General features: G+C 29.8%; 1 protein-coding gene across 1 annotated transcript; it reads right to left on the bottom strand.

The window, feature by feature from the left end:
* Nucleotides 1–15969: 15969 nt before the first annotated feature.
* Nucleotides 15970–16431, bottom strand: LOC117176964. The gene has a single exon (XM_033367396.1). It carries the CDS (start codon nt 16429–16431, stop codon nt 15970–15972), a length of 462 nt encoding a protein of 153 aa, XP_033223287.1.
* Nucleotides 16432–16958: the final 527 nt, after the last annotated feature.

The raw sequence follows: 16958 nt of genomic DNA, 5'->3' as shown, positions 1-16958 counted from the left end.
CTTTCTACTACCGTGCCTCCCTTGGAGTCCACAGAAAGCTTACTGTTCCCCCGCCCCGCCCACCCGATTAGTACGACATAAAACAGGGCAGGTACTCATGTTCAAAACCATTTCATTGTTTACTTGAACTTTCCAAATGAGCCAAATTGAAAAATAAAACAAGTTCAATGCGGTTTATTTAGATAAAACTTGGATTGTTTTATATAAGATCATACACGTCAAGTAATAGTTCATTATGTCTCATAAAACTTGCTACAGTTATTTTGTATTTTTACAGAATCAAGTTCACAATCAACGGTGGACAACAGAGATCGTTTACGAGTACGTACACGTCCTTCTTCCAATCCTGATCCTCCTCGTTCAAACAATTTACAAGAAATACCAGGACTCGGGATTCACGAAGGTGGCGAAGATATGATATTCCGAGAGGAAATCATAGGACGCGACTATGGAGCTCAAGTTATGCCATACACACTCTATTTGTCAATGACTAAACTAATAGAACCAACATGGGATCCCGAAAGCAATAAATTAATATACAAGACTCAGCTAATCAAAGACCATGATTGGTTACTTTTAGTCGCTAGGTGGGTTAATGAAAAGCATAAAGACGCTACTATTTACAATAAGAGTGCTGGTGAAGCGCTAGTACGTGTCGTTCAATTGAGAAAAGAGGCGCGAGCAACACAGGCTCAGCATGCACGCTTGAGAGAACTGAGTCGTCAGGCCAACACGAGAATCGCTGATGAGGATTTTCGTATTGTTCCGCAAAATCCAGACCACACAGCCGTTGTTCAACTGGCTCTATTTAGCCTTAGAAACCAGGGGTCAACCTCTCAACAACCTGATCGCACACCGAGGCTTTCAGGTTTATACCACCGAGCTTTGCGAAGTTTGAGTTTGAGGAGGAGAAATAACAATAAATAATTTTGAACTATGGTATCAATTTGCTCATGATATGCCGTGTAGCGAGTATGTTGATTACACAGATCCAATTCCACATTGTAACATCAGATTATATCTATGGTATACATTTATGCAATAAAAAAAGTAAAATATGAAATGGAATCTATTTTTGCCACCAGTCATTAGCAAATAAGTTTTCTAATACAACCCTAATATATAAGGAAGAGCCCTATGTCGTTGGGTGTTATCAGTTAGACCACTAATATAAAATAACTATTTGAAGGCTATTACATTAAGATTTACATTTATTTACATTAAGATTTATAAATGTCTTTCTTTTTCTTTACAGTTGAGCTTTTATTCAAAGCTTATCTTCATACAGGGAGCAAGACATTAATTACTCTCAGTGTACTTGCCAGTTAAAGTAATAAGACTGATTGTCAAGTTACAAAGTCTTGGAATTAAATTAAAAATTCTTTTATTACTTCTAATGCTTCTTTTTAGAGTTTAAAATAGTAATTCTTACACGCTAATATTTGTTTAGACCAAATAATAAATATAAATTCAGTATAATATTGTTTCATAAATTAGAAAACAGGATTTGCGTTTCGAAAATTAACGTAATGTTGTTTTCATGCGGAGAAGTGGATATTGTGAATTGAATACATTTTTGTCAGCACCTGCAAAGAAAGTCCTGTTTTGCAGATCATAATTCCCACAAAATTTTGGTGGGATAATAGGAGCTCTTCTAATACGTCGACATGCAATTCTACTCAGTATCGCAGTTATATTGCTTGTTTTTGACAGAAGTACTATTGGTTGGTAAGACTTGGAGTTTGTGTCAGATATCCACTGAAATAAAGAAACATAGATATTCCATATTGCCGACTTCACGGAGAAAAATGGATGGTCAAAGTCGAAGTGAAAGTTAGATGGTAAAAATTTAAAGAGCCAGCTAGTTTTTCTAGATGGGCTTAAGAGTTTTCCAGAATATTTTTGACATAATCAGAGACACTCTCATTTTATGGCCAATCTGACTGTTATAAGAAGGCAAGACTCACTATCAGGGATAATCAAGGTAACCTTTCGGGATGGTCAATACGATTATCTTGTTTTCACTCATTTTGACCTTCCATGGAAGAGAAAATTACCCATCGCAGAGGGCCAACCTGATTAGCTGCTATTTATCGACGCGAGGCATGCACCGTAGTTCAAAGTATTTTCGGAATGATTGAATCTCATTGAGCCGTTCTGCTTGGGAATTTTGCTTTTTATTGAACTTACACAGATTTTTAATAAGTTTAAACTACTGTTATATTTTTCTAACATGCGCGGAGAGTGACGTGCATAAAAGAAAACTTGATGGAAAGTGAACTAAGTTCATTTGTTTGAAGTTTGAACGTCAAATTTGATGCTTCCAAGGGATTGAAAATAAAAATGTAACTCGATGCTTAGCTACCAATTTGCTGTCACCGTCTCGCTTCAAACCGAATACATGCCAAAAATTTCAGCAGTTATCGGCGATGCAAAAAGTAATAATATTGTGGGATATCGGTTTTTGAATTTATGCTAATGTTTGACATCTTACAATTCAGTGCAGTACAGTGACGCCGTGTGCTGCCGTATCAATTCGACTCTATGTCGTTCGAGTCAACCGTCCGAGATGATCAAGTCGACACTCTGAGATCATCGATTTGAACCTCTTGGAGATAGTCGCTTTAGCCATTTCCAAGGGCTGTCCTATATTTGACAATCTAATACAGTCTGTGTGCACATCTAGATGGTTAAACTGACCTTCCATTTTTTTTCTTTCATTCTTAATTACTGCCACCAGGAACTCACAAAACCAGAATACCAAAGTATAACAAATTAATTCCAAAAATTAGAATGATTAGAAAATCCACTCGGGAATCCACACTGGCAATTCAGTATTATTCAAGGGAATTTTTCAATCATAGAAACCTTGTAAATACCTCATCATGTCTACGAAAATCATGGACATTCATCTTATCTTTACCAGTATTTTCAAACTCCTTTTGCCTATTAATATATAAATCGTTAAGACCTTCAGTAAATTATCAGATTTTAAAATGAAAAGAATTCCTCATAGGTTTTATATGAGCTGTTTAAAGTAAAAGCGGGACATAAAAGGTTTGGATATTAATGTATAAATCATTAAGACTTTCAGTGAATTATCAGATTTAAAAATGAAAAGAATTCCTCATAGGTTTTAAATGAGCTAATTAAAGTAAAAACGGGACATAAAAAGTTTGGAAGTAAAAATGGAACATGAATTCTTCGTAGCAAAAGGGAGCAAACTAATCTCATATCCCAAGTGTTTCAGCTTGTTTCGCTTCCGAAGAAAATTTGATTAAATAAAAGGTTGGAATAAGACTCATCAATTTTTAAATTCAACACACCCTTCCCAAGGTTGTTTTTTCAAAGACAAAATTTTAAGGAATTTTTAGCGAATAATTTCCACCCAATAAATCTTTATTTTAAATTCCCCAACCCAATTCTTTGCTTGAGGATTCAACTATTTTGTTGAAAATTTTTGGTTGAACGACTTCATTGTTGAAGATTTCTATTTTTAGTTAATATTTTTTAACATTAAATTCAACCGCGTAGGTAAAAGTCGAAGTATTTTTTGAAAATTTGATTAATTTTCTGTCAAAAAGACCAATTTTCAATAAAACATACATATGAATTTTCAGCCAAATAGTATTGTTTTTTTACGAGATGAATTCCGTACCAAAAATTTTATAGTAAAGTTTTCAATTAAAAGGAATGAACTTCAAACCAAAAGTGTTTGCGTTTTGTATTGGGTTCTATTAATTTAGTTCATATTTAAAACTGAACCAAAAAATCGAGAAAAGGGAAAAAGGGGGAAGTTTCTTCTATCAGGGGGAAAAAAGATGAATTTTTTAAAAGAGTGAAAACATTATAAAAACTGTTTAAATAAATGAAAAAATAATCATGAAAACCAAGCCAAACGGTACAACTCATTCTGAAAACTTTTCATTCTTGTCAAGAAAATATGTTTATTTATTTTATTAAATATTACTATTTGATAATTTCCTTATAAATAAATATAAGTTTTGTGAAAATATGCGGATTAATTTAAGGCTGTAAATGTTACCTAATTTTATAAAAGGATATAGAAATGAAAAACATGAGAAATCTGTAAGTTTAAAAAAAAAACCAGATTGCTTAACGCAATACAAAAAAATGAGATTGTAATTTTTTGAAACGTAGAAATAGGCTGAGCACACAAATTAATTTTTTTTGTGCATATAAGAGATGTATAATGCACATTCACCTGTGTTTTATTTCCTAATATTAAAAGCGTAAACAATTTAAAATTCGAGAATAAAAAAGTTTTTAATTACAACAGTACATACAAATTTTGAAATCGAGTTGGATAGATCAATAAATCATTATATCTGATAGATATAATTGTTTAAAATAAATCATATCTTCTTTTATGTATTTTGTCAATGGACCAGCATGAATTAGAATCATTATGTTTGAACACCTTAGAGAACTCATTTAGCACTAAAAAGAGAATTAGATTTCTAACAGGCGTAAGGAACAATATTATTAATTTTTTACAGTTTTTTTTAACAAATAAGAGAAGTGAACTGTTTGAAAAAGTATCTAATTTCTCAGCTCTCAACCTCAGATATATTTGAAATTAACTCGAATTACAATAAGAGAATGCAAATAAGGCAAGGAATTTGTTGCTTATACAATTTTATTATAATAAAAAAATTTTTAAGCCACGTATTATTTTCATCCTTTTTTCACACCAAAAATCCTGTGCTATCTTATACGTATCAAAATTGCTGCATAAACCTACTAATATGCAGAAAATTTAACACCTAACATTTAGCTTTCTTTTAAATAATTTAAGCTAACGAATATAAAAGTTTTGTCCAATTTTCTTGGGAAAATTTTTTTTACATTTGATATGCATAAAAATAGCTTACTAACTTCACCATTGCAGAATATTGTCAATAATTAAAATTTACATTTGTTGTAAATAATTTAAATTGAAAAAATACTATAATTATATTTTTTGTGGAAAAAGTCCGCTGTGCCTGATTTGTGTAAAATTTGCTTTTGATTTTAATTTTAATAAATTTAATGAAATGTTAAAACTTAAAATTTAGGATTCTTAATAAGTAATAAAGGTTAGGAAATATAAAAATTACCGTCCATTTTTTTATGGAAAGACTCAGTTACATCTAATTTGTATAGAAATAGCTTACCAGACTTGAAAGAATCCAGAAAGTTCAAAATTCTGGTAAGTTCTGTTTCTTAACTCAAATTTCCCACGAATTTTTGTTTTAGTTTGTACAATATTTTCATATGCATGGGATGAGAAAGACATTTTATTGCAAAAAATATGAGAATTTTCATTTTTAAAATTAATTAATTTATAAAAAGCTACATATTATTTTTTGATAGCGATGAATATGACATGTTAACAATATTTTTATTCTGGTGAATCCATTCAGATACTTTGATACAAAGTAGACAGCAAACTATTTTTTATAGCAACAAAATGTTAATTTTTTTTTAAAGAGCAACTTTTGTCTATTTATTTTTTTTATAGCTTGTGTCTTTTCTCCGAAAATTAAATTTTTTTAGTTTAAATTTTGCTTTTTATGATTAGAACCAAAGCTACTCATTCCATCAAAAAATGATTAACAAAAAATTTGTATTTCTTTTTTCAGTAAACAACTTCTGTTTAACTTTTTTTTCTTAGCTTGTTTCGTTTGTCCCAAAATTGTTTTTTTTTTAATATAATACTTTGAATTTTGTTTTAACGAATAAAACAAGAACTAGCTATCCTATAAAAAAGTAAGTGATTACAAAATTGTATATATTTTGTTGAGTAACAATTTTTTTATTCGTATTCTTTCGAACCTTTCATAGATTGACTGGAAAATGATTATTTTAGTTGAAAAGCTTTTTTTTTAATTTAACTATTTTGTTAAATTCTTTAAAAAATTATTTTATCAACTGAAAATTCAACAATTCTATGATTAGCTGAAAATTCATCTTTTATACTACTACATAATTTATTTAGTTACAAATTTAACCAATTTTCTTGAAAATATGTATTTTATTGTTCGAAATTAATGTTTTCACTACAATTATATGCTCATCCATTTTTTCTAGAAAAATGTAGAAAATTTCATTTTTGATTAAAATTCATATGTTGCTTTTTAAAGGTCAACTCCTATCATTTTTGTTAGTTGAATATTCAACTATTTGGCGGAAAACTTACTTTTCGTTGAAATGTCATATTTTGGCGTTGAAAAGTCAAACTAGAATCTTTTTTGGATGAAAATTTAATTTTTGTTGTTGAAGGTTTCTATTTTTAGTTAGAAATTCATCTGTTTTAGTAGAAATTGAATATTTCTGGATACAAATGCAACTGTTTGTTTAAAAATGAATCTCTTTTTATCGAGTATTCAACAACATTGTTGGAAAATGTCGGTTGAAACACTTTTTTTTGAACTCATTTTTTTGTTGAATATTCATATTTTTAGTTCAAAATTCATCTCGTTAGTTGAGCATTTAACTATTTTGTAACAAATTTTGTTGTGGTAAAAATTCACCTTTTTTGTTAGAAAATTCAATTCCTTATTTTTACCCTTTATGTTCAAAAAACTTGTATTATTTTTCGTCCTCATGTTCTTTAAATTAATTTTTGTAATATAAATGAAATTTCATCTTATTTGGCTGAAATATCAATTAAACGTTTGTGTTCAAAATTTGAATATAGTTTGTTAAAGATTTATCTTTAATAGTAGCAAAGTCTTTTCTCAATAAATAAATAAATTTAAAACTTTTAAATTTGTATCTGGAATATTTTAGTATTCCGTTCATGAAAGATCCTATGTTAAAAATATTACAAAATTAAAATGTATTATCCTTTTATGATACAGAATAACTTTATCGCTAGAAGTTTTCTAAATTCAAAACTTCTCTGATACTTTTTCGAATGCAAATTACAAAAACATTTCAGATGTTCAAATTCATTTAGAGAATATTTTTTTGCATTGTTCATCATTTGTATCATTTGCTAAACTATGAGACTTATCTTTCTTTAAAACTAAACAATTTTTTAATATGTAACTCACTTTAAAAGTAATGAAAAGATTTTAAAAATATGTAATCAGAATAGCAGTTATTATCTACTTCTTAATTTTTGTTAACAATTAAGAAAATAAACTTCACTCCTATTATTTTCTGTATAGAATTGCTCTTCACATTTAATCATTTCAAATAAGCGCGCCAAACTTAACCAATCCAGTTGTCGACTTGATGCATGCACCGTAGTTCAGAGCATTTCGGAGTGCGTCAATGTCATTTGAGCCGTTCAGTTTCACATTTGCTGTTTATTGCACTTAAACAGATTTTTAATAATTTTAAATTTCTTCTTGATATTTTGAATATGCGTGGAGAATGACGTGCACAAAAAGAAACATGATGGAAAGTGAATTAAGTTCTTTCTTTTGAATTTTCAACGTCAAATTCAATGCTCCCAAGAGACTAAAAATTGAAAACGTTACTGGACGCTTGCCTATCAATTTGATGTCATCATGTCGCTTCACACTGAAAACGTGCAAAAAATTTCAGCATTCATTAACGGCCTTGCTGGAAGTTAATGGATAAAGTCTCTATCCATTTGAATCATTTTCTATCTTTAAGATTGAAATGGAAAGAACCGATATATCCATTTTGATCCCAGGTCTATCACTTAGATCATTTTCTAACTTTCTTCTAATCTACAATCAACTCTATTCGTTTGAATCCCAATCTTCTTATCCATGTCTATCTCACGCTTATCCACTTATATCCTTTTCTTTCTGCTCCCAATCCCTATTCTAGTGTTTCTTTCCAAATGAAACTTTCGCTTATCCACGCATATCTTTTTCTATCCGTTAGGCAATCCAAAATCTTTTCTTTCTTTTTCAATTCCTATCTTCTCATCTTATTGAATTTTTTTCCATCTTTTCTAAAATCGAAGATAGCACTATCTTCGTTATCTCAGTCCTTCTATCTAAATGAATCCACAGCTTATGCACCTCTTCTTTTCTATCCGTTGGGATAGAATATAAGATAGACCTATCTTCTTGCATGCCAATCTTTCTATCTAAATCAATTCTCCAATTATCTTTCTCTATCCTTTTCTATCCGTTAGGAAATTAAAGAATTTCGTCTTTTTTTTTAATCCCTATTTTCCTATCCAAGTAAATCCATTTCCACTTTTTCTGAAATATAAAATAGCCCTATCTTATTGAATATCAGTCCTTCTATTTAATGAATCCACCTCTATCCTTTTCTATCCGTTCGGCAACCTCAAATTTCGTGTATCTTTTTTAATCCTTATTTTACTTATTTTACAAAATGAACGATGGAATTTAGAAAGATCCGTGGATCAGCTAAAATGAGTATCCTTGACCATTTCCCATATATCGGGAATATCTTATAGCCAAACCCCTAATTAGTATAGCTGTAATAGGGATATTAAGAATAGGTGTCTGAAGGAATTATCGGCAGAGCCCCGGTGCATTATGGGAGCAGCGAAATTAAATGACGACGGCCTAATCGGGAGCAGTGACAGTTCAGATTTACTTTGGACAATTTACTCTTTTCACCACTTAAAATGTGCGCGAATGTTAATAGTAAATAGAGCTTCTTATGCGGTCATAATAATGTAGATTTGTTTTGATTGTAGGCGATAACCATAATGAAATATCTAGAAACGCGATAAAAACAACAAACTTAACCTACAAATATATTACACGGATTTCAGGGATAATAATAAACTCTCGAACTTAGCAATTTTGTCCAAATTACTGATTTACGAGAACAATTTACATAAAGTCAATAAATGTTTAACTCTTCTTAATAAACGTTTTACCTAATCTAAGCGGACACTTTCTTTGAGTTTAATATATTTTCGATTCGATCGTTCGCCTCAAGAAATTTTTTTCCGTGCATTCTTTCTATCCAAGTGAATCCATCTCTTTTTAGTTTAATATGAGAGAGCCTTATCTTATTGAATCCTAGTCGTTCTATCCAAACGAATCCTCCGCTTATCTGCGTCTATTCTTAGCGAGACGCGTGCTAGTTGACGTACATCCCTGACTTAGTACCCGCAGGTTCCTAGGGACCCTGTAGTGAGGGACGCGTCAAAGGCTATGTGGAGGGGGGAGTTGGAACAGAAGTTGGAGCAAGCGGTAGGAGGCGCGATGTATTTAAACGGCAACAAACACGATAAACACTAAGCATTTTTAAGGTACCGAAGCGTGAAGCTATAGCAAATTTCAATAACTGTACAGTATCTGCTGTTGGAACGAAAGTATCGCTCTCTTCTCGCTCGACCAATCCGCCTTCAGCTGCCTGTTTGGCGCATCCCTTACTACAGGGTCCCTAACCACTTCAAGATGTCAACAAGCACTATTCGCATACCGAAGCACAAAGCTGTAGTAAATTTTGGTATAGTATCTTGATTTGGAACGGAAGTATCTGTCTATTCTTGCTCGACCAATCCGCAGTCAGCTGCCCGATTAGCGCGTCCCTTACTACATGGTCTCTACAGGTTCCTAGAAGGTGGTTGACTGTAAAAGTCAGACACAAGGGAAATCTTTTGCACCGTCTATAACTGGAGGGTCAGCAGATGCCTTTGCAGACTTCGAACTTCGACTAGTAAGTAGTAAAGCTAGGGAATTTTCTTGTTAGGTATATAAATTCTTGCTGGTTTAATATTATTTTGCGGGAGTTTGAGATTCGAAATATATTATTATTTTCGAAACGATTTAGAGTTTTTGAGTGGATTCAAATGGATAAAAATTAAAAAGATATATCGATGATAGTGGGTAGTCTGGGATAGATAAAGATAGGCATTTTTGAACAACAAAGATGCAACAGAGATGCAAAGAGCTAGATCTAAGTAGACGCGACGGATAGGGTATAGAAAGAAGAAGATACAGTTTGTGGGATGCAAAGTGTGCATATGGGAAGGATTGAATATCTCTATCCTTTTCTATCCATATGATTCTATCTTGTTATATCTTTTTACTTCCAGCAGAGGGTGCCCTGAGTTGATCTGTTTTTTCAAAATAGAGCATTAGCATTCATCTTGTATATATTTCCATTGTGAAACAAATCTAATAATATCAAACTCGTTAATTTTTGCAGCAGTGGGTTTCTTATTTCGGAAAAATGTCCCATGTTTAAGTAAGTTAGTTTCTCCAACTCACAAATACAATAGAAAAGTTTTAGAAACATAGACATTAATGTTGATGACATCATTCAGTTACTCATCCTGTAATTTCAAGTATGTCAGTTTTTTTTATATTTTTTTCTGACTACATCTAGATATGCGTCGATAACTAAGTTGCCGTTACTAACAGCCAATTATTCAATTATTCGAAGTAGATTTTTGGCATTTTTTTACTATCTGTAACTAATGTCAGATATTGTTAATATGTACTACACGAAGAATCAGCTTGAATGACTAGAGAAATAATATTTTTTTAATTAAAAAAGTTATTAACTATAGAGATAATATATATTATTATCAATTAACTGTAACATATTAACACTACTGTACAGATGGAAAGATTTCAGTTTTTTTTATTTATGCTGGAAATATGGTGTAATTCTCTTCATTGTAGCGACTATGATTTACTCAATTCTAGAATGTATAATATCTTCACCAAGGAAGATTAAGCACTCTGGAATGACTTGCGAAACAGAATACAACAATGTGAGAAGATTGTTATTTTTTTAAAACTGTACAATAATGTCTGAATTCTAACATTTTCTAGGTAATTTGATGATTTTTTTCAGTGTTGCAGTATTTAAATCAATATTGATATTATATTTATTCTTCTTGATTCTAAAGAATCTTTTTTTAAATCTAAATTTCACCGGACCAGATAAATAAATAAAAACTCAGAAAATAGTAGCTGTTTTTTCTAAAAATCTTTGAGCCCAATTTTCAAAAAAGCCCACCCTGTTTATTTTTCCTTGATTTTCTTTTAAGTCGGTTCTAATAGGTTTTTTCGTCCCAAAAGAGTTTGCATTATGCCTGCATCTTGGAGAAGATAAAATTGGTTTTACTTTCAAGAAAAATGAAAAATCTGAATTTAAATTAGTTATAGCTTATAATAATTTCAAATACTTGTAGAATTCCAGCTATAAAAGCGGAGAATGATTACTCTGGAAATCTGATTACCCTGGATTACCTCTATATTTAAAATTATTTTGCATTACCTTAGATTACTCAAGATTTTATAAGATTACTGTGGATTGCATTAAATCATAATTTATAATTAGCTCGCATTGAAAATAATTACTTAGCAAAAATATTGAGTCGAAAAGCATTACTTTTAAAAAAATGGTTTGAATTTTTAATCAAATAGATAAACTTTCAACAAAATATTTGAATATTCAACCAAGAACTTTAATTTTCCACCGAAAACGAGGAATGTTTTAAATATACCAAACATTCGAGTTTTTAACTAAAAAGTATAAATTTTCCATAAAACATTAGAAATAGTTCAATTTCTCAGTTCAAAAATGGATTTAAAAAATGAAAAAAAATGTTCAAAGATCCAAATAATGAAATTAATAACTGAAATTATGCATCTCAAGATAAAACACAATTTCTTAAATAAAGTAGCTCGTCTTTTAACCAAGTAGTTGAATTTGAAACTTAAGAAAATTATTTTTTAGTGAAAAAAATGCCATGCCAGAGGATTAATTTTCAATAAAAAAAAGCATTTTTAAAAGAATTTAATGTATTTTCCATCTAATGTTCGCGTTTTCAACTAAAAAGACAAATTTATATTTAAAAATATAAATTGACAATAAAAAATATAATGCTTACATTTTCAGTTCAAAAGTTAACTATCAACAAATTAAAAAAAAATAATTTTTAACACAATGTATGAATTCTCATCCAAATACTTTAATTTTGAACAAAATAGTTAAGTTTTCAACACAAAAAATAACTTTTAATGCAAAAATATTAGTTTTATACAACAAAAAACGTTTTGTAACAAAAAACGTGAATCTCCAAATATTTTTTGTTTAAAATTCAATTTTTTGGTTAACCATTTTTGTATTTTGTTGAATCATTGGCTTTTGTGGCAGAACATGAATCTTGTTGGTGACAATTTCACCTTTCTCGTTGAACATTCATTTCCTTGGTTGAAAATTTAACCATCAAATTAAAAATTAATTTGAAAATTCTAAAGTTTGTTGAAAATTCATGTATTTTGTTCAAAATTAATCTTTTTAGTAGAAAATTATTGATTTGCTGTAGAATTTTTTGTTGTGGTTGAAAATTCGACTTTTTTAATTTTAATTTTTCAACTGAAAATATAGCTATTCAATTTTTGTTGAAAAATTATCTTTTTTTATAGACCCATAATCTTGTTGGTTGATAATTCATTAATTTTGTGGAAAATTTGTCTTTTGTAGGAGAAAATAAATTTTTTTGGTTGACAATGTACCTATTCCATTTTTTAAGAAAAACTAATTTCTTTTAGTTGAAAATTAACTTTTTCTTGAACTCGTCGTTTTTGGGTTCAAGATGTAATTTTTTACGTAGAAAATGCTTTGAAAAAATTAAGATATTTTGGGGTGGAAATATCAACTTTACATTATTAGTTGAGAATTAATTTTTTATTCAAGATTTATCAATTAGGTTAAAAATTTAATTATCTTGTTCAAAATTCCATTTTTCTCGGCCGGAAATCAATTATATAGCTGAAAATGCAATTCTTTATAATAGTCAGGGAATATGAAAAATTGTTCACTCATTCTAAATTTGTTTACTTGATACCTCTGAATTTTCAAATATTTGATGAATTACACTTTTTCAAAAAAATCGAAAAGTCACTGATTCAACTATTAGAATTTTTCGCATTTCAAGTTTCGAAAATGTCAAAATAACTAGCGTTTTTAAATTTTTAAGTTTTTTTAATAAGGTCATTTTTCAATTGTTGTAAAAATACAGCATTTGATTAAAGTTTGACAAAATAGTCATTTTTGCTCATATAAATATCATATTTTAATTCGGATAAATTTGTCTGGCATTGGATGAATATAAAATTTCACATTAGAAGTTTCATATTTTTGTTAGTTTTACTGCGCACACAAAATGTGACACGCTTTTTCACTGATCTTTAATTAAACCAGAAAGCTTAGTCATGTGTGTAAATTTGGCAACATTCTTTTTTTCAAGTTTTTGAAATTACCCAACCGGCATTGAAGAAAAAGCGATAATGACGCTTTCGAAACTATCGTGACCTATTTTGCATAGAAGAAACTGAAACTTTAGTAAAAAACATGAATTTTTTTTATGGTTTTGCTATGCACACAAAATTTGACATGCTTTTTTACTCGCCTCCGATTAAAACGAAATTTTTAAGCATGTGTGTGAATTTGACAAACATTCTTTTCATTGAGTTTTTAAAATTAACCAAACGACAATAAAATAAAAAAGCGTCAACGATGCTTTTGAAACTTTCCTGACCTATTTTTTATAGAAGAATTGAAATTTTTTTTAGATTTTAATATTTTCTTTAAATTTGTCTTTTTTGGGTTAAAAATTCAACCCCAACGGTAAAAAATTCATCTCTTTTGTGGAAAATTGAACTATTTTGTTGAATATTCGTGTTTTTTATGACTGAAAATTCGTTGTTTAGCCTAAGATCAAACTTTCATTTTTAGCAGAACATTTATAATTATTAATTAAACATTTCACTTTTAGCTTGGAACTTTATATTTTTTAGTTGAAACTTCAACTACTTTGTAATTCTGGTTATTAATTGAGCAAGTACTAGAAAAAATTTTATAACAAAATGTCACAGAAATATTACAAATTCTGTGTAAAAACAAAGAATCTTTAAGAAGTTAAATAAAACAAGCATAAAATTAAATAAAAAAATTTTTAATTTTAAAATTTTTAATTTTTTAATTATAGTTTTAATTTTTAAATTATAGTTTTTATCCAAAGCGATAAATTTCCAAATAGAATGATGATTGTTTAACTGAAAAAATGAATTTTAAACGAAGTATTTCAGATTTAACATAAAAAGACCTTTTAAACCGAAAAGACGATTTTGAAAAAAAATAAATATTTTTTTGTTAAGAAACGAAAACAAAAATTTAGTCAAATTAGTCAACTTTTGAGGGAACAGAGGAATTTTCTGTCATGCAATTCAACAAAGTGATTGGATTTTAACTAAACAGTTGTGTACTCGGGAGTATATATCCCAATCTTGAAGATTTTAATTTCCCAAAAAAGCTGTTGATTTCAATAAAAAATACGAATTTTCAAATAAAATAGTTGAATCCTAATAACTAAAGAAGATTAATTTTCAACAATCGTGAATTTCCAAAGAAAAAAAATTCAACTAAAAGAGATCATCTTTTAGACAAAAAATAAATAAACGAATTTAAATAAAAAAATTGAATTTTTAATCAAAAAAAGTTTTCAGTGCAATTTTTAAGAAAAAAGGATGACTTTCAAAGAAACATTTCATATTAATCAATAAATAATAATATTTTTAACTGAATAGAAAATAGAATCTGTTATACAAGGTATAAAAAATTTGTGAATTAAAATAAAGAAATTCTAAGAAAGATTTTTTTCAAATCCCTGATTTTTCCCTGGCTTTCCCTGACAAATAAAATTTCCTGACTTTCCCCAGATTTTCAGGTTTTGTATTCTCTTTTTCAGCGCCGAAAATTTTTCAGGCCAAATAGATGCCGCAAAATAAAATCACTTTTCTAGCATAAGAAAGTAAAAATAAACAAATTTTTTAAAAACCAATTTCTTTGTAAAAATTACATGAAAAGTTCTTCCGGTTACCAGTACCTGAAAATGATTTCCTAACACGCAGAAATAAATTTCAATTTCAAAAACAATGATACTGATATAATTCGGCATAGATAATATTGACAAAGTAGTTAGTGCTCCAAGGTACCCACAATGACACGCACTTGAAATAAAATTGTCGAAAATTATACAAATTTTCTGTACCTTACACTAAGTCCGTTTTAAGTATTCTTCATGTATTTCCGGTTCAATGATTATTTGAAATTCGCATGATAACGGCCGGTATATATACCGGCAAGCGTTGCATTTAATTCATTTATTATTTAGGCTCTTGTGAAATTATTCAAGAAACTGGTTCCTCTATTTTAGAATAATGAAGACCATTTTCCCTATTCTTTTAATAACTTCGGCAGCTTTCTTTTACTCTATTGGTAAGTAGAATACATCAGATAATTTAATCAATCTGGATGTCGTACAGATGTATCATATTCGGATTTCCGTGTTTTTTTAAATTGATTTTAGATCGCGCACAGTAACAGTAATGCATTTAGATTTTTGGGTTTATTCTAAACTGGTCTGAGAACCGATTTTTAAATTGAACTGCTTAGATCGCGCAGTAGGTTCTTAAGTCTATCTGGTATGATTTGGATATCATACTATTATAAACAATTCCTAATTCCGAGTGCATTTTGATGTGGTCATCGACCACCTGCAATCTACTAGGATTTCCGAGTTTAATTTAAACTACAGTGAAACTTCGACAATTCGAAGTGCTCTGGGATCGAGAAAAGCTTCGAATTATCGGACATAAGAGTATAAGCGCACATAATTCGTTTATACGTTTATTATACGTCTCATTGAACGAATTATGAATTTCCCTTGGAGTACATTCGATGCGGACAGCGCGAAAATGTTTTTCCAGTTAATATTATAATGTCAAAAAAATCATAATCAAACGTGAACATTTTGACAGGTTGAGAGGAATCAGAGAATTGGAGAATAGGGTAATATGCAATTATGTTGATGTCTGTGATGGAGAAGTTTAAAATTAACAATGAGCTGTCCAACGTAATAATACTTTGGTGACTCTGAGAAGAGCCGTTTGGTATTTTAAAAATAGCAGATTATTTAATAAAGTCAGTAATTTTTGTCTGTTTGATGCAACTTTTTTTCTCGCAGAAGTTTTAGACCATGTCTAAAGCAGCGAAGATTGGGTTCAGAACATCATTCTCATCATCAGATTTTGAAGGTCCTTGTGCGTTTATGCTATCCAATATCTCACTATCTGTAGGTTCATTGGCAATAATGACCTTAGTGTCCACATCAATGAAATCTTCAAAAGTTACTTCTGTGAAGCCCAATATTCTTTGTAGATCATCCCACTCTTCAGAAGTACCATTCGATAAATTTTCGTCTTGTTCTTGTGTTTTACAATTTTTCACATTAGCTTTCACGAAGCCAGCCTTTCGAAGACAACTCGCAGTTGTATCACTAGTGAAATTAGCCCAACCTTTGTTCAAGTCAAAAGTAGCATCCAATAAATTAAAATCAGGCAACCTTATTTTCCCTTCTGAAGCCTTGAGCAATCTTTTTATAATACTCCGCCGGTGATTCACTTTATGTTTCTTAATGATTCCTTGATCCATTGGTTACAATTTTGCAGTTAAATTTGGTGGCACGTAAACCACCTTTATGGCTTTCAAAGTTTGAATTAAGACTTTCGGATGAGCTGGACAATTAACCACAAGTAGGAGAACTTTCTGATTTTCTCTTTGAAACTTGTGATCAGTTTTATGGAGCCAGTCTTCATATACTGAACTGGTCATCCAAGTTTTTTCATTGCTCTCGTAAAGCACTGGTAAATACTTGACTCCCTTAAAACATCGTGGATTCTTAGATTTTCCTGTTACCAGCAACTCTAGTTTTTGTTTAACAGACATATTAGTGCAGACCATGACAGTAACATGATCTTTGCTTTTCTTATCACCATGCCACCCTTAAATATCAGAGTTTTATCTAGTAAACAATTTAAAAAAATACCTATTTCATCTTCATTGAAGATATTTTCTATTGCATACACTTCTAACAAGCTAGGCAAAATGTCGGTCAGAAACTTTTCTCAGTCTTTTTTCGAAACAAAAGCATTTTCGCCATTTAATGTCCTATAGATGAT

The sequence above is a fragment of the Belonocnema kinseyi genome, chromosome 1 (genome assembly GCF_010883055.1).
Source record: "Belonocnema kinseyi isolate 2016_QV_RU_SX_M_011 chromosome 1, B_treatae_v1, whole genome shotgun sequence".
Lineage (NCBI taxonomy): Eukaryota > Metazoa > Arthropoda > Insecta > Hymenoptera > Cynipidae > Belonocnema > Belonocnema kinseyi.
This window is presented reverse-complemented; position numbering and strand designations above follow the sequence as displayed.

Coding starts and splice junctions, on each gene's coding strand:
- LOC117176964 (XM_033367396.1), bottom strand. CDS start 16,431: ATGGATCAAGGAATCATTAAGAAACATAAAGTGAATCACCGGCGGAGT.